The 27,686-nt window shown below is 40.7% G+C and overlaps 1 protein-coding gene across 5 annotated transcripts in view; it reads right to left on the bottom strand.

Moving 5' to 3' along the window:
• Positions 1-2,747: 2,747 nt before the first annotated feature.
• Positions 2,748-27,686, bottom strand: part of LOC115585272 (vitamin D3 receptor A) — a 106,363-nt gene continuing 81,424 nt past the window's right edge. For all 5 annotated transcript variants that reach the window (XM_030423538.1, XM_030423536.1, XM_030423539.1 and 2 more), the window contains 6 exons: positions 21,508-21,692; positions 19,318-19,417; positions 18,260-18,437; positions 13,796-13,947; positions 12,950-13,066; positions 2,748-11,682 (listed from right to left, as the gene is read on the bottom strand). In XM_030423538.1, the coding sequence (XP_030279398.1) occupies positions 11,429-11,682; positions 12,950-13,066; positions 13,796-13,947; positions 18,260-18,437; positions 19,318-19,417; positions 21,508-21,692 (986 nt within the window). In that variant the 3' untranslated portion in view covers positions 2,748-11,428. The remainder of the gene's footprint in view (positions 11,683-12,949; positions 13,067-13,795; positions 13,948-18,259; positions 18,438-19,317; positions 19,418-21,507; positions 21,693-27,686) is intronic.

Genomic DNA, 27,686 nt, shown 5'->3' with positions numbered 1-27,686 from the left:
ATTTTTGTCATGAGAGCGGTCACACTGAAAAGACACTCAGTAATTACATCAGCTTTCTAAAAACATTCGTCAATCAAGGACGTCTCCCCTCCCCTCCCCTCCGTCGCCCTTCTTCTCTCTCACCAGCCCTCCTTGTTTGTCTGTCTTTCCAAGGAGTCCCAAGATCTGCATGTGAGGCGTCTCCAGCAGGAGTCACATGGAGGAAATTGTCGCTAATGTTGTTTGGATGACTCTCATCACAGACGGGCCAAGGCACTCTGTCATCCTCCCGCTGACCGCCCCCCCCGGGTCACAGAAGGGTCTGCGCACAACTCCCAGCCGCTTTTTGTTTCATCCTGCCCGCCGGGTGGGGTTCGTAAACGCGTAAATCAGGAGGAGCGTCAACTTTGTCTGCAATCAAAGAGAGCTCAGAAATGATTCTTACACTTTCCCCCCAGCTCTTGTTGAATTATGACATGCTGATCTCCATCCATCTTGTGCCGTTTACATCACGTCAAACAGGCCGTCTTCTTCTCTTCCCTTTAATCGTGCCTCGGCTGCTTTCTTATCGCAAGAAGGGGGGGGGGGGAGAAAAGACAACCAACAAACCGCCAGGAGGAAAGTGAATGTGACATCCTTTAGAAACAGGGAATATCACCTTTTCTGTTTCTGAGAGTGAAATGATGGAGATTTGTAAAGAACTGCTGGATCGTTAAAAATGTAAAGGGGCAGTGTGGCAGGTTGGTATGTGGTTTTAAGGAAGACATTTTAATTGGAACAGAAAGATCTATTTTTTTTATGCTTAAACAAACCTAATACACAAACTGATGTTAAAGGAAAACACAATTTCATTTCACTGTTTAACTTTTCAAAAAAAAATTTACATGTGGCGGACCCTGCCACCTTTCTAGCTTCAAACAGTGTTCTGGGGACCTCGTCTTACTTTGAGAACAGCCTGTTTATTCACTTACGGAAAAGCGAAATGTTCCTGAGTTTGTATTATTACCTCATTCACATTGCGAGTATTAAAATTCTGAGGGTTGAATTTCTTCTCCAAAACTACACACTGCCCCTTTAATATTTTTTATAATCTGGAAAGCTGCATCATTTGAAGGTGGTGTGTTTTTGAAACATTATCCTCGGTGGAATTTTATATTTCAAGGGAGGTATGCAACAAACTTCAATATTAGATTAGGTAGAAAGTAAACAGTGTAAGGAGGCTTCCCAATGGATCTGCTGTAAAACAAGAAGGAGCCACTAAATGTTCGCCAAAATTAAACGTGACAGTATTTCACGGCATTGTGTCATCGATAATTCCCCCCCGCAAGTCACAGCTTCGACTCGTATCTTAGCTAAAAGCGGAACTTTTACTACGAGACGTTTGCCCCTTTGAGATTGTTCAATATGATGGATTTTTAGAAGCCTGAAGTATCCAGTATTTCACAAGTAAAAACATTTCCATAAATCAATTGCGTGGATATTATTAAGCAACTTGGTTCTCATCAAACGTGACTAACCTGTCTTTAGAAAATGTGTCATTTCCACATCCTGTTTTAAAGCAGAAATATGTGACGAATAAAGAATTTTCTTAAACTTTTTAAATTGTGACTTTTAATGAAGCCTTTCAAAATAGAAAATAAGGGGTATTGTGTACTCTCTTTTGTATGCGCGCACACACACACACACACACACTGACCTATTCTACAAGTCTATCCGCTCATGTTCATGACTACTACGGCGTGTTAGCACCCTCCACTGGCCAAACACAAGTACTTGCGCAACATTCAAACACTATCTGACTGTAGAGTGTTATTGTACGCGCCATGTTCAGCGTTGTGATTTAAAAACAAGCAGAGGGCCTGAGGGTCTGTGATGGATACTAGAGAGAATAAACTGAACTGAGGATACATTCATGCATTGTTGTGTATGCTTTTTTTTCTCTCCTTTTTCCTCTTCTCTTTTATAACTTCTGGCTTTTCTCAGTGTCAAGACAAATACAACGGCGATGAAGGGCTTCTCACTTGTGGTGCTCACAGAAACAAAGACATTAAAATTCCAGAACAACATGTCTATCCTGCAGGGGGAAAAAATGTTCCAATTATTCTAAATTGCTGTGAACAATTTTTATTACTTCCTCTTAGGAGGTTTTTTGTTTTTCCGGCCGTGTCCTTTTGCTGGTTTGTTCGTCAGCAGCAGGATTACACAAAAACCACAGAATGGATTTTCATGAAACTTGGATGGAGGATGGGTCTCTGGCCAGAATAAATCCCATGATGTTTGGGTGCATCGCAAGCTAGGACATGTTTGTTAACTTCTCAGGGATAATGCACTGTTCTTGTTGAAAAGAAATCAAGCGTTTACAGGAAGCCAGTGAGGACATTTTGATGTGGATCCGAATAAAAATCTGGATCTGGCAGATTTGAATATGTTTTTATTTGATAAAAGCTTGAAGGAATTAAAGGGGACTGTTGGGCGTTGGTGGAGGTAAGCGCTTCACTTGGTGGAATCCTAGTTGGAACTGCTACCAAAGAAACGTTCACAGTGTGTCCAGTGGATTATTGAGAGGAGCAGGGTCGTTGTCTCTGGAAAGCAGTTTTGCCTTTTAAAAGGCTGCGAACGTCACAAGAGAAACGTCATTAATCTCTGTTTTACAGTGACAAACATGTCAGATGCTGGAGAAACAAACCCCAGTTTGAGATACATAACTGACGACCAACAACTCAAACTCAAGGAACCGTCGTACAAAACAGAGCCAGGAACACGTGGGATGCTTTGCATAATTATGTACAGCTGTTTTATTTGTGATTTCCCCCAAACATTATCAGTATTTTACTACATACAATGCATGTAATCAAAGTACAATGGATCAACTTCAAAGACAAGAAGAGCAAAAAAGAAAAGAGCAAAAAAAACAAAAAAACAGGCCGTGATTTTGACCACGAAGAGAGACGTTGGTTAAGGTACTGTATGTATAACATTATTTCTTCTATATAGGGCTATTGATGGTGCCATCAACAGCGACGCTATGGCAACTATATGTGTTGAAAAGACAAGTTTCTGCTAGAAACACTGAGGTTTGGTGAGTTTTACTTTACTGCATGGTGGTGCGCATGTGTTGAGGGGAGGGTACTTATCTTGGGACTCTGCTGAGATCAACTACAATTTTATTTGTCAACTTGGTTTCTTTTCCTCTTCTTTCGTTCTCCTGATGATGAGAGGAGTTGGTGCTGCGCGAGGTCGCCGTCTGCTGGATGTTCTTTAATTAGGTCGAATTCAACAATCAAGAAGTTTCATTCGACTTGGTTTCATCAGAAACGGTTCTACTTGACACTTGACTTTTTTTTTTTTTTTTCAGGGGGGGGGGGAAACAGGTAGGCTTTACAGGAACCATCTGTCACTGAAAAACGAGCTGAGGGGGAATCAATGGGACTGAACGAGACAAAAGAACAAACCAGCAGAGAAAACACTGACGCAGCACACCCCAATGCGCCTCCCGACGGCACGCTACTGTTGACTCATAAAACTGATACAACAACGGCAGACTCTACCAAATGTGTGGATATGAGGAGAGGAAAAAAGAAATAAACAGCCACTGAAACTAAATGAAACTGTCTTAACATCAGTAATACAGATTGTCCTGTATTCTGGTTTAAAACCCCTGATATTGTCCCAAAATAAGGCTGTGGGTTCTAGGCACACCAAGGTACAACTGAGCTGAGCAATATGTGCATTTATGTTCTTTTTTAAAAAAGACATGAAACTTCTTTTTCCTTTACGTACTAGATGAATTAATATTCAATTTATCCCTATCCGCCTGGCTAGCCCAGGTCTTACTATCGAGATTAGAGTTTTGTTGTTTTTTTTTTATTCAAAGAAGAAAAAACAAAGATGACGACAACAAATCATTTTCTAGACATCACACGTTTTGCAGAGCATTAAGAGACAAAAACACAAGTGCATCATTGGCAAAAACTGCTGGTGAGGGAGAAAGAAGTGCACACTAGGGTGCGCTGTGTGTGTGTGTGTGTGTCTGTGTATGTGTGTGTTGTGTTCAGTGTCTGTCTTTTTCCATCAGTCCGTATGAGTGTATGTTCGCCTGTGAGCGCCGTTTGTTGAAGTGCGTGTGTGTGTGTGTGTGTGTGTGTCTGAGCAAGCGCATATTTAAAGAGGTAGCAGAGAAATGCAATCAGAGCAACAGATGATAGTCCGTCGTAAATGACAACCATCCATCTGTCACGAAAAAAAAAAAAAAAAAAAAGCTGACCGTCTATCTGCCTGCTCTCCTCAGGTCCATGCGCGGGCGACGACATTTAAGTACGAGCCACAGAGCGTAACCGAGGCAACTCCAAACTGAGATCTACTCAAAAATCTGTCGAAAAACAGCGTCAATATTCAGTCTGTTGATTTTCATTTCATTTTTTAGGATACAGTTAATTTAAGTGTAAACACTGAATCAACAAATAAGCTTCCTAACATCTGTTTCAAATGGCTTTTCGTTTATCTTTTTTTTTGCTTTTTGCTTAAAGTCAGTTGATGAATCGGGCGCCACTCCATCCATGTGAAACTGAATCCTTTTTTTTTTTTTTTTTTTTTTTTCCATTTTTTAGAAAAAGGCCATGAAACAGATAACATGCTTAACACAGTACTATGAAATAAAATCAGTCAATCTGTGAGTTTCCATTTCGGACCAAAGTTTTTTTCCACTAACAGCAGCTGGTAGCAGTAAATGTATTGGTTACTTCTGCATGCTGTGAGCTGAGACGTGATTCATTAGTCGATATAATAATAATACAAGAGTGATCACTAAAGGCTTGGTGTGTCATTCACAGCATATCTGAAGGCCTGGTTTTCTGAACGTTTGAGTGTAAAGCAGCAACATAAAGTTGGTGGTGTGAGTTAGAAGAAGGCAGAGTGCGGAGGTTGGGGTTGAGCAGTGTGTGTGAGACTTGGCTGGCTGCTCAGTAGACAAAAAAAAAAAAAACTCAACAAAATGATACACACACTATTTGTATCTAGGATATCTAAAATGGGATCCCAATGTTACAAACCCTTTTTGGAGGACAGCTACAGCTACGGACAAACAAAAAGGAAAAACCTTAAATACCAAAGCGAAGCAGACTGAGGGGGACACCAAGGTGTTGGGTGTTAAGTTCAGGCCACTACTTTTTACACGTGGGGTGTTATGACAGAGCAGTTATCAAAGTCTAACTACCACTCCCCTTTTCTGAGTCAGTGCGAACCAATTCAGAGACCTCCATCTGTGTCTGAACAGATGTGTGAAGCCGAAGGCCCGATCCAGATGTTTTGGACTGTGCCACATCAACCTCTTAACTTTTTAATTTTTAACAACTGGCAGCTCTGTAGAGTCCCATCAGACGAACACAACATACAAGACTTCTGGCCCAATCAGGTGGCGAGTAACGACAACACCTGTTAGCTTAGTAGCATCAAAGTATCTTGAAGGAGGAGCAGCTGCTTCCTGTTGGCAGAGTCCAAATTCTCTTGGTTAACCGTTTGCCTCTGAAGTTGCGCACGGCTGAGCCTCCATGGCCTCATGCTACATTCACATAGCAGGCTTTCAAGCTCAGTTTCAATTTGCAGATGGTCTCTGAAATTTGTGGAACCTTTCTATTCTAGGATTCTCTAAATTAGTCTCAAGCCAACGGTCTGTTTTGCTTAAATGTGTGTGTGTTTGGATTGCTTTGTCATTTAGTTTTGTCTTTTATTGACTTGGCTACTTTCCAATATTTTGCCGTTTTTTTGTTTCTTGTTGACAATTAGCTACAAAAAATAATTTAAAAAATACTACCACTCATATCTGTATGTCAAGTATGAAGCCACAGACCGGGGGCAGTTAGCTTAGCTTAGCATAAAGAATAGAATCGATGGAAAACGGCTCTGTCAGAGGGTAAAAACTACCTCTAAAGTTCAGCCATGCTAGCTAAGCTAAGCATCTTATTGTTACAGCTTCACTCTTAGGCTTTTATTTATTCATTTGTTCACACCTCTTAGCTGTCCAGCAGAGTTAGCTATAAGCTACGCATCTTTACCACTTGTTTGACTCACTGTCTGTTTATAAACCAGGCTAATAAACTTGGCTTTGTATAGATAACTGTATGGACAAAGCCAACAGTTCATAGTTGATTTTCAGTTACACAATGCATCTTCCAGTTTTAACTGTATCAAAATGATACCAAACACCAATCACATCAGCGATCTGGCTTTCTTTCTGATGTGTCCAATCCTTTTTTTTTTTTTTCCAGTAGCCGAGAAGCTACTGTGGCGGCTTAATCATGAAGCAACATAAACTTGTGCCTTTGCTACACAGATCTGAGCTGTCCAGATTAAAAAATTAACAAATTTGATGTGGTTCTTGCTGTTGAAAATGATTAGAAAATATCATATCTATGTCATATATGACAGAGTTAAAAGAAACTGGGCCCTTTCAGCTGCTATGTGAACGTAGACTTACTTCCACGCAAAGATCTTAACATGCATTTACACACTTCAGTGATGACGTGATTCTAAAGAGGCCTCTGATTTACTGACTTTAAGTTTTGTAGGCTTGTATTGAAATTTGAGGTAAAAAAAAATGTTTTTTAAAAAAGAGAAAATCATCCAGCATCTGAAAAGAGAAACGAGATAAAAATGAATATACTGTACATATACATAAAAAAAAACCTTCTAAATTAGTGTTAAAATAAGAATGGATGCTGTATCATAAACATAATTATGCTGCAACAAAAAAATATATATTTCTATATATGTGCGGAAGGGAGAGGTAGTATGTTTGGTTAAACGCAGCGCCAAAGCTTAGCGGCACGTCATCTGTTTGTAGAGACAACAAAGACAAGAAAAAAAAAATACACAGAATGAGGCAGAGATGAGGATCAAATGAGTAAAGCAGAAGAACAGAGATAGTTGATGGTTAACATTTAGAAACATTGGGATCCACTCATATACTGACTAGACTACTGGCAAGAGGACTCTACTGGACAACCTTCTTCTTTACACAACTGGCAACTAGTTGATTGTACGTCTGAAAACGTAAAAACACTGCAGAGGTTGCTGAGGAGAGTAGTTGTTGTTTTTGTGTGTGTAAGTGTGTGAGTTTATGTTTGGTTCCCTTAAAGGCTATTGTGAAAAGTCATCCTGTAAATTATTGAGGTATCTGTTAAACGTTTCCAGCTGAGTGAGGTTTCTGTAAGTAAGGCTACTGAGGTGGAGCTGCTGACCTGGGTTCAGGGGACGAGGGCTTGAGAGGGCAGAGCCTGCTGCTTTGTTTGGGTTCATTTGAGCCCGAATAGCCTCTCGCTATTAGGTACAATGCTCATGTTAACCATTGTTGTACACATTTTGAGCCAGATCTGTCTATTGGTGTTCCTGTAAGACCCAAAATGTAACCATAAAAGATCTAGTTTTAAAAAAGTTTAAAAAGTTAAATAGCCAATATTTCGCTCTGAGAACCTGTAAAGCTGAGCAGACTCTGGCCATCACCCCGTCCTGCATTCCTTTTGTAATGGTTGATGTAAATGTTGATGTAAAATGTCTAACTCTCATTTCACTATTCTTCAACAAATGATCTTTTTAAAAACTTGAATTTCAAGAGCTGCGATGCGACACAAAGAGTAGTGAGAAAGGTAAAATGTCACACTTTGGATTTAGGAGGCGACATCTCGCCTGTCAGTCACGGCACACTCCGCCTGTACAGCACGTCACCACATCTGCCTGCGGCCATCCTCATTTAAAAAATACTTTTTTTTATCTCCTAAGATCTTCTACACAGATTCTACACAGTCTTCTGGAGGTCTGAGCCGAGCATTTTCTGGGTCAAGCAGGACAAAAACGAGGAGCCGTGTCCGCGCCGTCTTTTTCACAGTAGTGTGACAATCCCACAGCAGCCGTTCGACTTAACCCTCAGACTCCCATCAGCCCTTGGTGCACCACAGTTTTTGTCCAAAAAGCAGAGCCTGACTGGCTGCTGAGTTAAAGCTATGAAGAGTAATCCTGCTGTAATTGGCTATTGCAGAAGTAGAGGCGGTTAGATGGTTGAGTGATGAATGAAGAGGCACGCCCATGCTGCTGCGGCAACTGTTTTCCATTGGCTAAATCCTGTGTCAGTCAGTTGAGGCAGTGTTAGTTCATGATCACTTGATTGTGTTTGACATCGTGCTTCTGAAAAAAACAGATTTAGATGGGGGTTTTTTTTGTGTGTGTGTTTGTTTTCGTTTAGTTTTTTTTAAAAACAGAGCTGGGGACTGCCTTTTCCGTTGACGATGAAAAAGATTTGGCTCCACTGTGTTCCTTCCCCTCGGGTCACAGCTCCAGGTGTAACTCGGGCTGCTCTGACGAGTCTGTTTGTATTCCATTAGGAAAAACAACGAGGGAGAATGAGTGCCAGTGTACCTTCCCTGCCCCGACAAGAGAGTGAAGCCGCATCTTTGGATCCACTCACTTGAAATCAAGGTAATCGAAGGGGAGCTTGTTCATCTGCACTCGGGAAACAGGCTCCGGGAGTCCACCACGCTCATCTCTGCTTCTCTAAAACGACGTCCCAGCGGAGCAAGCCAAGCGCTAGCTAGACAGCAAACTCTGACACGCATTAAAAATTGACAATCTTGAAAAAAAGAACAAAAGAGGAAAAACAAAAAAAGAAAGATCTTCCCGAAATGAAAATATTCTGGGTATACTGTATAATTGTCAGAAGCTCATCGATAGACTTTAGAAAGAGAGAGAAAAGATGTACATCCATAAGCTTGGAATGGACAGAGAGGACACTTCCCGCTGATACTGACTCGGCGGCCGCCTTTAAAAAGGCTGACGGAGAGCTGAAGATGCTCGTACTGATGTTTGAGATTGTTCGAGACTCAGCCGGTTGGAATGCTCAACACAACCACCACTGGGAATGTTCAGTCACATAAAGCCTTTGCAATAATTACACATCAGATTTGCGAGTCCGACCGCACGAGTAAGAGCATCGTCCCAGCTAGGGCTGGGCCTTTGAATGTAATTTATTGATGAGGAAATGAATAAAATTTAGCTCAATCTTGGCCTAAGATTTAAGTCAGTGATATCAGCTTCACTGATCAAACTCAAATCCGACAGCCTTCCTCGCTGCAGCCTGAGCCGACTCAGTAACCTGACCGGGACCGCCTCCTCTGTCCATTCTGAATACAACATAAGAGTCATCTCCTACTTGCATATAGTGCTGTATCTCCAGAGCATCTTGCCATCAACAATTGAATTCTCTTAGTATTTTGCCTACATTTATGTCTAACTATGTACAGACTTAGCAAGTGGTATTTACAAAGTTCGTCCACAAGGGGGTGATCCAGGCCTGCGTGAGGGATGAGCATGCACTGTGTCGACAGAAAACATTATTATGATATGTAGTGACGTTGAAAAGTAACATCCTAAACCTCGCTTATGTGGCTGGTGTTGAAATGATATAAATGTGACAAAAGGTATGAGGCTTGATTTTATAGTTTATATAAAAAGGTTGTTTTTTTTCCTGCTGTTAGGAGCATTTGAAAGCTCCAGAAACACTCCAGGCTATATATCATTTGATTACTGTACATTGCTACCACCTGTAGAATACTCACTTTGCCCTGAAATAAATCAAACCAAGCTAAACTTAAGGCTGATATCAATCAATCTATGTTTTAACACAGATGACTTTGCTTTAAAATGTAACCATTTAATGATCTCTAATGGATCGTACAATCATGCAAACCATTTTAAAAGAGTTTTGAATTGAGAAGATAAGCTTAGGAATGAAAGTCTTGTAGTTTTTGAAAAAGTTTCACTTTTAGCTTACTTATACTGTTACTAGTATGATTAGAAATCACAGTGATGCCTAGAGCTTCATAAACAATCTCTGTCTTATGATTGTAAGCTTACGCCACACACACCATAAACACCGAGTACACAATATCATCAGACAAACTTTTCCCTGAGGCAACAGCCGATAGTTGGTTTCAGTCCAACTATCCAGCCCTAACTGTCTTAGCAGCAATCTAACCAGCCGAACAAATAGTTTGGGATAATCACTATCCACGAAAATGTGACGTTGTGTTTGCGTATGTCAGTCTACAAACTTCACAGGTCCAAAAAACGACAAAATCCAACAGAGAAGTGCTTCCCTGCACTAAACCCTCAGTCAGAGCCTGCGCACACACCCCCTTGTGGTCCATCAATATTCTCATGTACTGTACACACATCACAAAAATAGAAGGACTCCTCGCACACTTGTCAGTGCTTTCTTATGTGTGTGTACATAAGTCTTTGAAAAGATGACACATACATACACACACACAACTGAGGAGACACCTTCAAATCCTCTACATTATACAACACTCAGAACTATTTGCTTCCATGGAAGCAACCATGTTTCACTCTCTTAAATATATATATTTATATTTATATATATCTATCAGCTTATACGTATCATTTATATTTATATAGCATTATACATACATTCTTGTTTTGTGAAATTCCCTTTTGTCTTGTGAACAGGGAATTCCAACCATCTCCCTCCATCTGTCCAACCTCCTTTACCCATTCCTCCAAATATCCCCTTTCTTCCCAGCATACTTTAACTTCTGTTCTTCACTTGAGCTGACCATCTGAGACCTCTCTTTGCACATACACAGATACACAGGGCTAAGCAGGAAAAACACACCTGCTAGACTCCATCTTAGCAAAGTATTTTTCAACTAGTAAACCAAGTATTTACTTTACATGAAGCTTGCCCATGGCTGGCCATCTTGATGTTTAATATATTTGGATATCTCTGCTGTCAAATAGTTCATAGCTATCTAACATTAGTGTAGTAACATTGCAAGCAATTAATCTGTACTTCACAAGTGCTGGCACGGTTAATAAGATGTAGCTCTGTGTATGTATTCCTGTTTGTCATCGCCATGGCGTGAACATGGAGCAATGTTATGATGATGGTGGTGGTAAGAAGGGATGTGAAAGTCACATCTGTCAAGCTGTCTCCACTGAAAAAAAATTGGCAGGAATCTAGCAGTGATGTCTGGGGAGAGGTTGTGACGAGGAAAGGTGATTTTTGGAGTTGGTGGATGTGGATGGACCAGAGATGTCTGTCTGTTCCAGATGTGGTACTGAGATCCAGAGGTTTAAATAGAATCTGGTTATCCAAGCGCTGTAGAAAATCAACAGCATATTCAGCTGACTTAAATCCATAAATCCAGAGGTCCAGGCATGTTGCTGCTTGAGGTCCGGAGGAGAAGGAGGAGGAGGAGGAGGAGGAGGAGGATGATGAGGAGGATGGCAAGATGACAATGAGCTGAAGGTTACTGTCTACCTATCTGATTATCCATCTTTCTCCCATATGTCCAGGTATATCAGGGCTGGGTTTTCTGGTGGAAAAGGCGGTAAGGGTGGTAATGAGTGTGCACGAGTGCGAGCATGTCCTCCTCCTTTGCTACGACACCTCGCTGCCAAACACCTCCAGCACCAGCGGGGTGAGCTGCATGCTGTGCTCGGGCTGGAAGGAGAGCGAGCGGTACTGCTTGGAGTGCTCCTCGTTCAGGCTGCGCAGGTCAGCCAGCTTCTGGATCATCTTGGCGTAGAGGAGGCGTCCACCTGGGTGGTTGACACGGATGTAGGCCTGCAGCGTCTCTGACAGATGGTCCTGGAGCTTCTCGATGCGGCCATGGTCTTGGACACCTGGACGATCTGCCACCGGGGAGTGCAGGGGGTGCATGTGCCCGTTATGAGAGAGGAGGGAGCAGGGAGAGGCACAGCGAGGAAGTAGAGGAGAGAGAGGCGGGGAGGAACGGAAAGAAAAAGAGAATGTCAGTCAGAAAGATGGCTTGTAATCGTGGTCTATGGACAACTTTATTGATCATGGTCAAAAGTTTTTAAAAATTGTATAAAGGCATCGACACAACATTTACGTTTCTCTGACATCACTTGTCCCTCAACACAACTTTCACAAGTTTCACTGTTGGACACGAGTCCATGTCAGGGAGGTCTTATGCCATCTCAAAGCGGTGGTGGGATTTAGATTAATGTGTTTAGAAACGTTAATAAAACTTAAAAAAAAGAAAAAAAGATATTACAAGCGAATATCTTTGAATTGAAGGAATTAATGAATATTTAACAAATGTTTTAATAAATGTGAGTTGATACATGTTCAGTATTTGGAGCGACGCATGCTTTTTGTTTATCTAAATCATTTCATTGTAGAAAGCACTTCCTTCAGGACCGATTAAATTGTATTCCGGAATGGTGTTGAAAACAGTTGAGTCAAGGTTCTGACTTTTAATACTCAAGGAATCTTGTCTCATCTTTCAAAAAGAGTTTTCCATGATGTCAATTCATGAACATTCAGTTTATAAAAGGATCGATTTGAATGTGGCAGTGGAAAGAGTTTAAGATGTTTTTCACGTTTTGTCGGCACTGTTATGACGAGACTTCCTTCATCCCATTTGTTTTAAGTTTTTGTACTCTTACATCAATGAAAGAAGTTTTGAAGTGGAAGACCATAAACATCTATCTAAATGGCTCATTCATTCACTACATTGTAAGACTGTCAACAGTAGATCAATAAAAGTTTGAGATATCGATACTGAGACTGCATAATCTATTCTTGTGAAGGGCCTTGCTGCTCAGTGGCCTCATTCAGTGATTACACACATTCATTATTTTCAACCTTTCGCTGAATGTTCACAAGCGTGAATTTTTGATGTTTGTAACTTTATACTTTAATCTGTTGCACAGAACATTTTCTCTTCCAAGAAAAGCTTAAAAAGCTTCCAGTGTGTTACTGGCAGCATCAGAAAAACACACTAATGCTTGGGTGAATCAAGGTCAGCGAGCAACACGAATCCTGTGCTTAGTCGTCAGTCAATCTGCTAACAATCCAACTCTTAAAAATTGCCTCAGCTGGAAATACACCTAACTAGGAACACGCAGACGAACACATAAACACAGGCAGTACCTGGGGAGAGCAGGCAGATGGCCATGAGCAGCACGTGTTCCTCCTCGTGCAGGTTGAGTTTCTTCAGGCCGACCTGGAACTTCACCAGTGGCTCCAGCAGCTCCAAAGTGTGACCCGCTGTGGAGGACGACACAAACACAACGTCAGCCACAGCTCCACGCGCTGAGACACGCAAGAAAATATTGTGCGTTTTTTTATTGACTTTAATCATTTAAACACTTTCTGCAGCAGTGACATAAGACTCATTATTATCTATGTGTATTTATACATTGTGGACAGAGAGCATTACTTCCTGGCCTGCATTTGTGAAGGACTAAGAACTGTGTGTGTGTTTGTGGCTGCTTTATTGCTTCAATGAAAATACCTGAAGTCAAAACCTCACAGTAATGTGCAAGTGTGCGTAAAAAAGGAGTGTGTGTGTGCGTATGTGTGTGTGTGTGTGTGTATGATCCTTGTAAGGTCCTCTTATATAAAGTGGGGGAAAGAAAAGAAAAAAAAACCCAGCTGTGTCATCAGCTCCAACATTGAACGCTTTTCTCTCCCTCAGAGTGTGTGCTTGTGTGCACAGTCACGTTTCATCAGTGCTGTACTTGGTAATGCGGCCTTCGTGGAAACTTCCAGAGGATTGGGCCCACGAGGAAGATGAGGAATGTGTGTACTGATGGCGATGTGTGATCAATAGGCAAGGTCTCAGGCAAGGACATGCTTTGTGTGAATGTGTGCGTGTGTGTGTGTGTGTGTGTGTAGTCATGCAAGTCAAAACATGCTGCTTATGTGTTCATGTACTGATGCAGTGCAGCTCGGCTGTTTCACTGCAGCACTGTGACAGATGGGATGCAAACCAACCCTTTGTAACATCAGTGATGCAGTATTTGAAGTCAGGCCCTCCGCAGCTCCAGGACATGTCCTCCAGACTGAATGACTGGTTTGAACGCAGCATGATGATCTCAATGGCACTCGACTTCAAGAGAGCGATCTGGTCTTCTGCTGTCAGCTCTCTGGAACAAACAGTCACAGATACAGAGTGTTACTGGACTGACATGTTTAAAGTCGGACACGGGCACGGTTAAATAAAAGGCCTGTTCTGAGACAATGTTATGGAAGCCATCTTTATTGGTGTCTTTTCATCAGCTTTAACCTCTTTGTACTGTATCAACTCTCATACTCATTTCACTTTAGTTATAGGAGCTGCAATGTCATTCTCAATTTTAGAGCTAGCCCAATAAATCAGCGCAATAAATAACAACATAGTGGAGAACAGAAATGGAGGAAGTTTTGCGACAGTGCCTATTTCACTCTCTCTCCATCAGAGAGCAGCGTCATGTTCACATTTCACTCAATAGATATCTAGGTCATCTAAAATGTGGAATTAAAAGAATCAAAGTTATCCTTACCAGAAAACATTTGTTTATGTCTTCCATTGTGTTAAAAATGAATAATGGCTGATGTACTGTTCACAGGTTATTCCTACTCTGCAAATATCAACACCATTATCAGTCTTAAAGAGCCACTATAGGTATCTGGCTTTAGAAAATGAGCAACTAGCAACCTGGGCAATCAAGCAGTTAGCCAACAAAGTTAACAACAGAAAATACTTTCTAAATAACAAGGACACATACACTTGCAAGCTTTAGTTCAATCAAACTGCCAGATAACACTCCTAATGACTAAATGTCAGAGTCAGATAGTTTTATTATTATGTGAAAAGGTAAGTGCTCCAACCCTGAAAAGACTACAAAGTGCAAGAAAGTGTAGCAGGAAGGATGTCTTGATTTGCATTCAGACTGAGGGGAAAAAAAAAAAAAACTGAGGTACACACATTCCAGCATGAGTACTTACTGCACTCACAGTTAAGAGACATGAACAAGAAAGGCCGAAACAAATCATTCCGAGATATTAGCTCACACTGTGTCCTGCCAGGAAGAACAGCACATATCTCTGTTCCCCCATGCCCCCATGACCAGCCCCAGGTTTCGAAGAAAATTTGACAGAGGCCAAAATCGTGCAATTGCGTCACCTGACATACACTGGCTCTACCATTGACCTTTCCCATAGCACTTTGATAGGAACTACTGGGGCTTCATCTCTGACTCTGTGTGTGATAAAAAAGCAGTGACTGCAAAACACGAGTTAAAGTGCTGCAAATTAAGTGGGATGAAAATTCACTTGAAACTGCAAACACAAATAAAACAGCCACCACACACACACACACACACACACACACACCCTAAAATTTCAACTTACTCACCACTAACACTTGGAATTGTGTTTGCCTATTTTTGTGCGTGTGTAACTGATAAGCACAGCATTCACAATGAATGTATTATGTGGTTACTGTAGCAACAGAGTGTCCAACCACAGGCTTTATGTTGTCACTTGCGCAGATGCAAGTACAGTACACAAGCATGGTCTATCTTTAGCAAACCCTCTCCTCAAGCTCCCTTTAATTACATTAAAATTAACTGTACCTACAGAACTACACTATGTGAATTTCATGCTAAATAGACTGTCCTGTACCGTCTTTTTTTTAGTACTCCTACTATTCATAAGCTGACAAAGTAAGTTGGGACACACGTTTTGCTAAACAATTCATATTTCATAATATAGCTTCTAAAAATTCCAGCCTCTTTTATATTCCTATGGAAAACACCCCTTGTACCCATGATGCACTGCAACAAGGCCAACAGTAAGACCACATTTATGTTAATATTAAGCCAAATACATATCGGTATTATTCCACAACATGCAAACACACGTAGGCATTATGTATCCTCATATTGCAGATGTGTCTTCCCTATTCCTTAATTATGTGGTCTTTGCATGTGCGTACATTTATGAAGTTATCTCTCAGCCCAGCATGTATTTAAAAAGCTACAGCCTGTTCCAGCGGTTTCTTGGAAGAGCTTGCTTGTTTGGAAGTGATAATAGTATTACACCTTGCCCAATGATATCCCACCTACACGTAGGCAGAAAAATCAATGTGCTGTGCATGTGGGTGGGAAGCTCAGTCGGGCTGCTAGAGTTTTTGCCTGTACGTTCTGCTGGTTGGATGCAGCAACCAGTCACCTGTAAACAAAACATAACCACAACAACAGCAGACAACTGCAGAGGTAAAGAAGCTTAATTTTCAATATGGCTACAATATGAGTCATGGTACCAAAGGATTATAGAGTATGTTGCATATCAATATAAAAGCCCCTCTGAGCCAATCAAAGATGACCTGCAGCTACAGGTCAGCGTCAGCAGTCTGCTGTGACTCCAAGGGATTTCAGTAAGAAACTCACATTAACAAGAGATCATTAAAAGCATTTATTCATTTAAAGGTATATTATGCAGGATTTCCTGTTAAACCATGTTCAGACAATAAACCAAAATGGCCCTCTGTAGAATTTTAATTGGGATCTGCATTACATTTTACTCAAAATGCCTTGATCTGCCCATTCATCTGGACGAAAACTTAATGGGCTCTAGCCCTCATTGTTCATCCAAGATTCATGAAAATCTGTTTGGAAGTTAATGTGTAATCCTTCTGACAAACCAACTAACCAACCAACCAATCAACCAACAAACAAACCAAAAAGACGAGGGTGGGGAAACTTTACCTTCATGATAATTTCTGTTTCAGGCAAACATCAACAAATCCTCACATCTTGTAAGCTGGAACTAGCAAATGTTTGGCAATTTTGCTTGAATATTGACTCCAATGATTACAATTATGATTATGCAGATTCATTTTTCTGTCAGTCAACATTGTGTAACAAGTGATTAATGCTGCTGTCACAAGTCTGAATCGGGGTCCAGCTACAGTACTTCTCAGAAACAACCTTGAGTTACAAATGATTTCTTAAAGCCCCACAGTGACATATTAAAGGGGCGATGCGTAAGAATATGTTGCCTGTCAAATTCCTACTCCAAACAAACAGGGTGCATTTCACCAGAGTAACTCAGGGTTTCCTCCAGGTGGCCCGCCAGGCTTAAATTTCCCACCGCCAGGCTAAGCATTGTTTATTTATTTATTCAAAATAGGTTTGTATACATCAGTTACAAAGCAGAAAGCTCAATGGTGACGTCTTATGGTCAACACATGAACACATAGGTCTGAGGTCAGGTGTCTTTTTCATCAGCTAACACCCCACACCCCACAAACCATTGCTACTGTCATTACACGCAAACTAGGCTACTTGTGATTGAACATAACGGGAGGTCATAAAGAAATGGCCAAAAAAGGCGGAGACGTTAAACCCGCTGGTTCACCTGTTGAACAGGAGTGCAGCGGCACGAAGTTGGCTGAGCCACGGGTCTATGAGGCAGCTAGCATGGATGTAGCATGGATGTTAGCTCGTTGTTTGCTGAAGTGGCAGAGCAGCCTTCTCCGTGCCGCGATGGGAAACAGTGGATTTAATTAAATAAAAATATTAAAGATTAAAAATGTGTTGGTGGACCAGAAATTCAGCGGGTGGCTGTACCTGACCAATTATAGTAAGTTATGTTTTGTTTGTTTTGTTCTACGTGAAAATATTAACAATATTACGTGCACTAATTTCAAAGTGGTTTAGTCGTACAACGCCACTGTTAAATTCAGCATTAGATAAGCTATGGCCGTAGCTGTTTTAATAAAGTCAAAGTTTCGGTTTTAGGTATGTTTTGCCGAATCTGTCGCAGCCACCGCCAGTGGGCAACGCAGGGATCCTCAACCAGAACTTTTATTGAAGCTCCTCACACTACTTATAGGCAAGATGCGCTAAATGCTCATGTTGGGTCTCTCCACCATCACACCAGCATCAATATGGCAGCAAGCAGAATGCTACATTGTTTCAAATGTAAATATATGTCAGTGATTATAATAAAATATCCATTATGCAAAATCCAATAGTTAGCTTGCACTGTTTTCATGTTGTAGGCTTGTCAATCACTGCAGCATTCTAGCCAGTGATTAATATGGACCATGAAGCCATAATTGGTGGTATTAAATGCCTTAACTGGCTCCTAAAGCACGTAATTTCCCATCTATTAACTTTTAACATTGATTTAATGCAAAGCAGTATGGAACCACTCTAAATTCTACCATATCATGAATCTGTTACCTATAGGGCACTGCCATTAGTCAGTGACATAACATCAGCGCTGTTGTTTCTTCATACTCCCTTTATAAATTTAAGTAATTCTTTTAATGTTCAACATCAGAATTCTTAAGAGAAGTCTGACTACCTGGATAAGACACTGTAGCAGGAAGCAATGTATGCTGCAACACTGTATTGATGTCCCCAAAATTAAATCAAACTCAGTTACTGCAGTGCCTGTAGTTTGTACCTGAAGCCTGGGATCATCTTGGCAAAGCCTATGACCTTCTGGATGCTGTAGGAGACCAGGTCGGCCAGGTGGGGCAGCATGGAGAGCTTTGTGTCCTCCTCATTAGAGTCTGGACTGCTTGCACCATCCTGATACATCATTAACAGGCTGTTGAAGTTCATCTTGGTGTCCACCGACTCTGTTTGAGAAGCGGATTAGGAGAAAAGTTGAGTGCAGGGTAGCAGAGTAAGAAAAGGGGAGGGGCAAGTAAAGAAGTGATTGAAAGGAAGCATTTTGAAGTCAGAGATAGCAAAGAGCCAGCAAGAGGTTATATCAGGCAAGATAGCAATTGAGTTTAAAGTGGACGAGAAAATACAGCCAAGAGTATTGAAGAATGACTGCAGTTTCTATAGATAATTTTGTTTAGTTTTTTTGAAATGAACAACAAAAACAATAAGTTGGCAAAAAAAAATCATATGACTTGCGACCATAACAAAGCCACAGTTTTAAAACTAAAATGAGAAAAATGAGACACATTAAAATAAACTTAGCTGAGTGCAAATATACTCAGTGTGGTGGAACAAATATGACATTTTTGTATGAAAGGCAATTAAAAAGTCTGAAAAGGTTTGTGGCAGCCAAACCAAAGACTTTTAAAGACCAATATATGCTGTCATAGCCACATTAAACAACATGAATAAGAACATAAATACTTCCTGTCTTCAAAATTACACTCATTAGTCCCCATGCTGGCACTTTCGTGCAAACTAACACACAAAGTTATATATCTGACTCCTGCTGCAAGCTATTTATTTGTAACAACAGCAAAATTAAGGTCTTGCAATATGAAACACAAAGAATTTAACGTCTTGAGTGTGCAAACATATGCATACATGCATATTTGCTAAGGCACACTCCAACGCAGTATGCAAGCAGAGGCAGACAGTGGGGGCGGAATACCTGCCTGTGTTTGTGTTTTCAATCAATGGATGTCTTCATCAGAGTGTCCTTGGTCAAGTTAACCATGAAGTATGAAAGAAAACAAGGACAGGACGAGAAGGACCCTGTGTGCATCTCACCTGGTGAGTGGTTGAATGAGTCAGAAGAGGCATCAGACAGAGAGTGAAGGGAGGCGGCTCTGCTGGCACTGCGTGTAACTGGGCCTTCACGCACTGGAGGCTGCGAACACACACAGAGAAACATAGATATTAATATCCTCACTGTAATACTGTCAAAGCTAAGTGCACCCTGGGCTCCCGCCACCTGGAGCTGAGGAATCAAATCCTTTGCAAGAAGAAGTAATCACCACACACCAGGAGACAGTTTCACAAAGCAGTGTTAACAGGTTACCCAATTATGTTCTTTTTACTTTATCCCATGTTCCACATGTGTGCAAGTTAGCTTGCATTAAAAAAAGAGTCAGCAATGTAATGTAACAAAGTAAATTTACTCAAGTACAATTTTGGCGTACTGTGGAGCACTGCATACTTCATTTGAGTGTATCCATTTTCTGTTAATCTATATATAATTGATTTAATTTGTAATTGGCCAAATTTGCTCAAGTATGACTTTAAAAGGTCCTTTTTTAAAAACACTGCCAGAAGTACATCACAAGTTCTTTTATACTAAAAAAAATGAAGCCAGCCACCGCAAGATAAAAATCTCTACAGTTTTTAAATCTGGAGTCAGAGGCAATAGGTTCTGCGTTGGCGTCATGAGAACATTGGCAGGGTTAGTGTTATAACACTCAATGTCATAGGGGGAGACAAAAGTCCCAGACTGCAGGTTTTAATGAAACAATTGCTTATTATTTCCAAAGCACACCCTAGTTTTCAGTCTGGTCAGAAGTTCAGTTTTTGTATATTTTGGTTTTAGGATTACTTCATTTTGCAAGGTTCACACTCAGTTCAAAGTGACAACCACAGCTCAATATCTGGAAAACTGAGTCATTGCATATCTGCTACCCAACTGGAGCGTGGTTGTGGCTGTCTGAACAGTGTGTGCTAAATCACAGACGCATGGAAGGTTGTGTTTTGAAACCTTCTCACACGTTCCATCATATCTGTGTCCTCCATTTCATTCACTTTGGTGACCCACTTGTAGTCTGCAGAGAGAACGTCATCTGAAAGTATCAAGTTCATGACTTGGGAGGAAAAAAATAGGCTGTTGGGCAGACAAACACTTCTGCTGACTAGTGTTACTGGTGTCAAGTATTGTTTATTGGAAACACAAACGGGAAATGGTGGTTGAGGTGCTGATCTGTAGTTAGCTTCACTATGATTACAGACACTGTTTACAGCTATCTCAAGATCACAGGGATGATGCTGAGTCCCATTAAATGATTAACAGTACAACACATATGTTGATACACCACAAAGAGAATAAATCTGGCTGTTACTACCACCTCACATGTGTATATGGCTTGTGTGATCTTTACTGATATGAAGACAAGAGAAGATAAATTAGAACAAAGAGGCACAGTTGCGCAACAAGCTTGCTAATAGCTTGAGCAAAATACTCACCTAACCATGTGGAACACTTTGGTCATGGCTTATTAGAGGCCTGCGACAGCCACAGACACTTTTGTTGGTCAAAGCATTTGATTTATTGATTGCTGTCAGGGAGAGCTTTTTCTGACCTTCCAGCCGTTAGTTGGACACAAATAATGCCATCTCCAAGATCACAGCTAAGCCTTTTTGTTACTGCCCTTATACTAGAGCATTAACTTAAAACTACCAGATTTATGGCGTCTGTTTATACTGTGTGGTTACTAAAAGTTAAACTATGCCTTCCAGCCAATCTCAATGGCCTGGCCATGGTCAAAATGGCTGGAAATTAAACATGAAGTTGCAGCCTTTCCTGGCGTTTCAGTTGTAATTGTAACCTACTTCAGCCAATTACAGTCACGGGTACAAACTACAAGAGAGAATGCCAAGGTCTGTAGTGTTGTGGTAAACCAGAGCAGATGTTATCCATGTCCTATGATTACATTTTCTTTGAACATTAGTTCTTCAGCATTTGATCTCCAATTAATTGACTTTGCATGGTGGCAGGCTGCTAACCTAAGAGTACAACAAACATACTGCTGTTTGCAACCTGTGTTGCTTTTTTGTGGAAAATGCAGCTTGATGCTGTGCTTTAAGCAACCCTCCCTTCTGCATGACATCATGACCTGCTCCACCCAAATTCACGGTGGAGAACAAAGTGAGTTTGGCTGCAACACTGTCAGCGTGGTTTTGGTGAAGGGAGAAACTTTGTACTGAACTAACCCTGAAGCGGGAGAAGTCTGAATAGGAGGCATCGTAGGTCTTGTGGTGAGCTTCCACCAAGGAGGAGATGATCCTGGCCTGCTCCTCATTCAGACGTGGCCTCATTGCCTCCCGGGCTGCCTCCTCCTCTTTCCTCTTTATTATCATGTCCTTCTTCCTCTGGACTTCCTCGTCTGTCAGGATGACTGCAATATAGACAGGAAGAGAGGATATGTCAAATATCTTGCAATACACCGATGGAAAAATTCACCAGCACACACACGCAATTATTTTCCTACATCATATATTGATTTCTTTATAAAGATGGCTTGCAGTCATGACAGAACAAATGTTCAAAATCTGTATTTTGGACTGATGTTTTTCGACATGTTTGAATCCATCAAAAAAGGCCTACATTACGGTAAGTATCACTAAGTGCTGTAATTGATCTGGTCTCCCCACACTGTGTCTAATTTAGTGGAAGTAAACACACGCACGAACCCGCACGCATGATGTAATGATGTCACATAGTGCAGAGACAACACAATCCCTTCACACTGACTGCACTACCAATGGTGTTGTACACTGGAGAAAATCGAAGGTAACAATAGGTCAGAGACAGCTTTTGTGCAGTATTGGTGCACACAGTTACAAAAATCTTGTCAACTGATAGAAATATTTACATTTTTGCATGAATCCCCTTAGTCCTTTTGCTATATAGCTCCTCATGTGTCAGTTATTATTTCTGCTTATTGTCTTATCTCCAATTTTTCTTTTAATGGTTACATTTACATTCTACGGCATGGATTTCACAGGAGCTTATAGCTAATTTTAGGGTTGCAGTAAAACTAATATTGTTCTTTATTCATTATTCATTTCTTCTGTATCTGTCCACAAATTACGGGTTATAAGATGAGTTTCAAGCAAAAAAATCAAACAGGTAAATTGAAGGTATGACCAACACTTTAGTTAGTATTTGCTTATTCTCAGCATGTAAGGACACGGTCTGAACGCAGGCTATGATAACGGAAAATTGAAAACAGTTTCAAGATGAATTGCAGATTGTGGCAAACAAAGTACTACTTGTCAGCTGTAAAATGAAGTTAGCTTTCAAAACCAGATGGAGGAGTTGTAATGTAAGCTCCAAACATTTCCATCCTGGGTTACATGGACCATACCCCTTAGCCTTGCATGCAGAAAAAGCCTGCCATGTCTGCTGCCTTTTAATATAGCTGATGCAGCGGGTGTTGGATGTTGGATGTTTAAGTGCCTTTTGCCTTATTCATGCTGCAGCACTAGACTGCAGGCACAGTGGTGCAGAATGGATTATACATACTGTTTATAGTGGCTCTTTTGGGTATGACTAGTTGAGAGGTTCCTTTGGTAATTCCTGAGTTTGCATGCCACCACCACATGTCCTGGAGCATTACGCTACGTTTTAATCTTTTACTCACACTCATTATTCATCACAGATCACAACAGATTGAAATTTCTATTGGATTCAAAACAGTGTTTCCCTCACATAGACTTTACTTGGGTGGGTCATCCAAAATTGTAATAAACACTCGCGAACATTGTGAACCGTTTTAGAATTCTTTAGTTTCTTTTCATCTGTCTGAGACATTACCACCTGTGATAGATTAAGTAGCGGACAATCTCCACTCGCTCTTCCCCTCCCAACTACTGACAATTGTACATGCTCTACAGAAACACAGTGGAAATCGACAACTTTGAAAATTTGAAAATCAATATCAATCCCAGGATGACCACAGTATGACTGTGAACACTGTAAAACACAATGCTCTCCAAGACAAATCATGAATGTTGCACATTTATATTTAGAATTGACCACATCTGTTTAAAATCTGACCCCTGTGACCATAATAAGATGTCGGAGTTGTTATAAAACTTATTTTGTTGTTTTAACAAACGTCAAGACAAAGAATGCTAAAGAATCAATGTTTGAAAAATAAAACTTTTGGCAAAGAAAGCGGAACTTACTCTTTTTGTCAGCATTTCCTGAGCTGGCGTGACAATATAGGTAAACCACTGATTTTGTATCAACCCCTCCTGTCGCTTTACACATTAAACATTAGCTTAATGCAGCAAAATTACACAACAGAACAAGGCACAGCTGAAATTATTGAAATACCATGTGAATGACAGAGCAACTGACGCCAAGCAGTGATAAGTGGCAATATTGTGCACTGAAAATTCTGCTATGGCGGGGCGCCATTAGTGTTAAGTATAGCAGAAACACTGAGTCACATTAGGCCCAGTCTATTCGGTTTTTTTTTTAATTCAAATTTGAACACGTAGTGCAGATGCAGTCTATGGCAGCCCTCCGAGTACTACTCTTAGTATGATCATCATTGTGCTCTGTTCATTATTTTGATTTAGTTTAGTACGAGTAATACGCACAACTCCTGCAGTATAGCAATTTTCTTTTAAAAAACAGGAAATGTGCTGTGCCTGAAGATGTTATATCAACATGAAAAACAAATGTGAAGTGTGTGGATGTAATATCTGTAAAAAGATGGTTTGAAAAAGTCCTCTGCCATTATATTTCTTGTTAGACTACTTTACACTTCAGCACTATGTCATCATCATCATTTCAAAAGTGTTATATGATCATACTTGTCATAACACACAAACAATGCATGTACAACATGCTTCATTGTGAAAGAACAAACTGAACAAACACATCAAAACACACCTTATATACGCATATATATCAAAATTCAAAATGCTGTGCTCAGGTATGCGTTTGTCTCCTACATGTTCTGAATATGATGTTAACTTTCAAGCCCACAGAGAGAAGCAGGAGGAGTTTGACGTCATCAGTGTTTGATGCTGTTGATGACTATGTGAAAAATTACAGGCTTCCAAGTGCACACAGGAAACTGTGCAGAGTATACTGTTGTACTATTACATACTAAGAGCAAATATTAGCCACCAAAAAAGATACACTATATTTGCTAAACCATGCTTCATATCTTGATTGTTATGTCCAGACAGTAAATCTCACGTGACCTTTCTTCCTCAGTTTATTGTAGTAACCTGAACATAACACAGGATATAGAAATAAGACATTAAAGTTCATTTTGTACTTGTTTATTGAAAAAAACAACCAATCACTTTGTGAAAAACACTATTGTGGTCTGGTATGAGGTAAATAAATATCTTTTGGGGGCAATGAACATTTCAGCCCAGCCAAGAGTAATTTGGGATTTAAAAGTTGGTTAAATAAGGGTATAACTAAGCTTTTAGACCTATATAAGGACAATACACTGATGTCGTTTGACGATCTAAAAGTGAAGTTCGACATCCCAAAAAAGAATTTCTTTAAGTATTTGCAACTTAGAAGTTTTATTCTGACTCGCCTCAAACGTTCATTTCGGCAACCTCCACTGTCCACACTGGAGTCATTGTCCACACAGAACTGTTTCAGTAAGGGATGGGTTGTGCAGTTATACAAAATTTTGGTAAATAACAACAAAGATAATACAGAGAGAAAGAGACAAGATTGGATACAAGACTTAAAAGAGGTAATATCACTGGAGGAATGGGGTACAATATGTTCAAAGGCCCAATCACAGACCATTAACACCCGACTACGCTTGATACAATACAAGTGGATAATGAGATTATACACTACCCCTGTAAAATTAAATAGATTCGACCCTAATATTCCTGATCTTTGTTATAAGTGCAGTGAATATAAAGGTACTCTGTATCATTGCTTATGGGAATGTGAGGAAATTCAAAACATTTTGGAGATTAGTGACACAGTATATCTCACAAATTACCTCTACCTTGATTCCTCTAAATCCCAAATTGTGTGTTCTGGGTGTCTATCCTACCAGTTGCTCTCTGGCCAATAGAGAAAAAAAGATGGTGGATTTGTGTCTACTACAGGCTAGACGGTCAATTGCCCTGCGCTGGAAAAATATTAATGGTCCTAACCTTTGCTTTTGGCTGAGAAATCTAACATCAAGTCTGGCTTTAGAAAGACTCACTTATACTATCAGGAAAAAAACCTCTGAAGTTAAAGACATTTGGGAAAGATTCTTAAACTTTGTTAAACGTGGTGATATTGAAGAAGTAAATATGAATGTGTCTATGATGTGATGTGAAGTGTTGTGATCATTTGACGTACCGTGGGGATAAATCAGTAAGTGTCCAATGTTATATGCTGCCTGTACGATTGGGGAAGTTGGATTGTTTTGCTGTGTGATTGTTGTTGTTGCTTGTCTTTGAGTTAAATGTGCTAAATGTGAAAAATTTAATAAAGAAATGTTAAAAAAAAAAAAAAAAAAAAAGGCAAAGTTCAGGTCAGTATTCTCGTCATCCAGGTCTGTCAGTCACAGCTGGAGTAATGCACTGACCCCTCAATGCCTCGGCACATATTATCCTCTTGACTCTCTGCCACAGTGACTGATTGCCCATGAAGCGCTCAACTGTGCAGACAGAGAGACGGACAGACGGACAGACAGACAGCATGACTGCCAGACAGACCGCGACTGCCAAAGAGACACAGGCCCAGAGCCATGAGGTCACAACACTTGCAGATATGACAGCAAGTCTGGGGCTCTGGCAGCTAGGGAGCAACTCTCTCACTATTCATACTTACTGACATTAAATTTAGCTTCACTAAATGATGTTGTTTGCTTAAAGTTATGGCAGAGCCCTTGCTCATGCCGGCTGAATGCAGGGTAAAAGCTCCTCACAGTATTTTCTTTGCCATAGTAACCTCCTCAAAAATAGCTTTTGACTGGTTGAACTGATTTAACGTCTTCACCTGTTAATACAGCAATCCCTGATGGTTAACCAAATGTCATTAAAATATGTTGTCATGTGGCAAACTACAACTTTTATCCTTTACAATGGTAAGGACATATTTGGATCAAAGGAATAAGGACACCAAATAAATACATGCTTTGTCAGTAACTGCTAATTAAAGAGACCAATGTGATGGCATGGATGACTCTAAATTAAATAGTGCTCAGATCATGCACTTCATACTAAATACTGGTTGTTTTCCTGGAAGCTGTAAACAACTATATTTGAAGTGGATTTTCAGTGATTGCACCCTGGACTGCAACCACAGCAGCAGAGTTACATAACCACATAATGTGGCAATGCAGACGACAACAACAACAGTTTGGCTACACAGGCTTAAAAAGGCAACTGAATTAATCTGACTGCTTAGCTAACCAGAGAATTTACTTGGCTTTCATCTCTTTTGACCCACCGTCATTAATTAGGCTTTGGCTGTGCTCCAATGTCCATCCAGTCCCAAGCCAGGAGCGGACTGCCCAAAACCACTCCTTGTGGTGAGGACATCCAAGTATGCAGCACGGAGCCCAATCATGAATAGGCACAGTTTGGTCAAAGTTTGGCACAGGCTGACAAAGCAGCTATTCTAAGGCTGGGACATGATTGGACCAGTCAGTCTCAAGCCAAGTTTGAGCCCTAGATGGCATCACCACGGCAGGAGTCCACCAAAAACAACAGACCATCAAAGGAACATCTTGACCACCCAACAGCGCTTGGCAGGCGCACAGCAGTTTACCAAAAAGACAGTTTGCTGTTTGGGAAGCAACTGATTGGAAGTGGTGATGTGGTGCCCTGCATGGCAGAGAGGAGCAGAGAAAGAAAGACACACAGTAAGCGTCTGGGCAACACTAGTAATGCCAGAGACACCGACAAAGAGGGAAAGGCAGAGTCTGCCTGTTGCAGAGGCCAGAGGTTCACAGCAGGTATACTCATTAGCCCTCAGACCGACCAGTTAAACACAAAAGAGGCGGCTACAACTCAGATTTGGTGTGATATATGTCACGCTGGATTTGGTGTGCAGCCAATATTTGTCCATTGCTGCCCTGGGTCTGCGATGTTTCAAGAGGTAAAATCAGGTCAGCCAGGCGTGGAGGCACCCACACATGCTGAGTGTGACGCAGAACAGCTTATCAAAAGATCACAATGGAAGTGTGCAGGGTGGCAAGAGGGCATGGGGTAAAAAACACACTAGGCGGCACTTGATTGTGTCTACTCAGCAATTTGAGAAGAAAAAATAAAAAAATAAAAAATGTAATCATGAGGGCTATATTTGAGTTAACAATTCAGGATATGCTAAACCAAAAGTGATATATGGCAAAAAAAAGAGTGCAAAGAGTCCAAATAGCTTACAAAAAAGGATG

Source organism: Sparus aurata, chromosome 7 (assembly GCF_900880675.1).
Source record: "Sparus aurata chromosome 7, fSpaAur1.1, whole genome shotgun sequence".
Taxonomy (NCBI): domain Eukaryota; kingdom Metazoa; phylum Chordata; class Actinopteri; order Spariformes; family Sparidae; genus Sparus; species Sparus aurata.
Note: the sequence above shows the minus strand (reverse complement) of the source record. Positions and strands in the feature narration are given on the sequence as shown.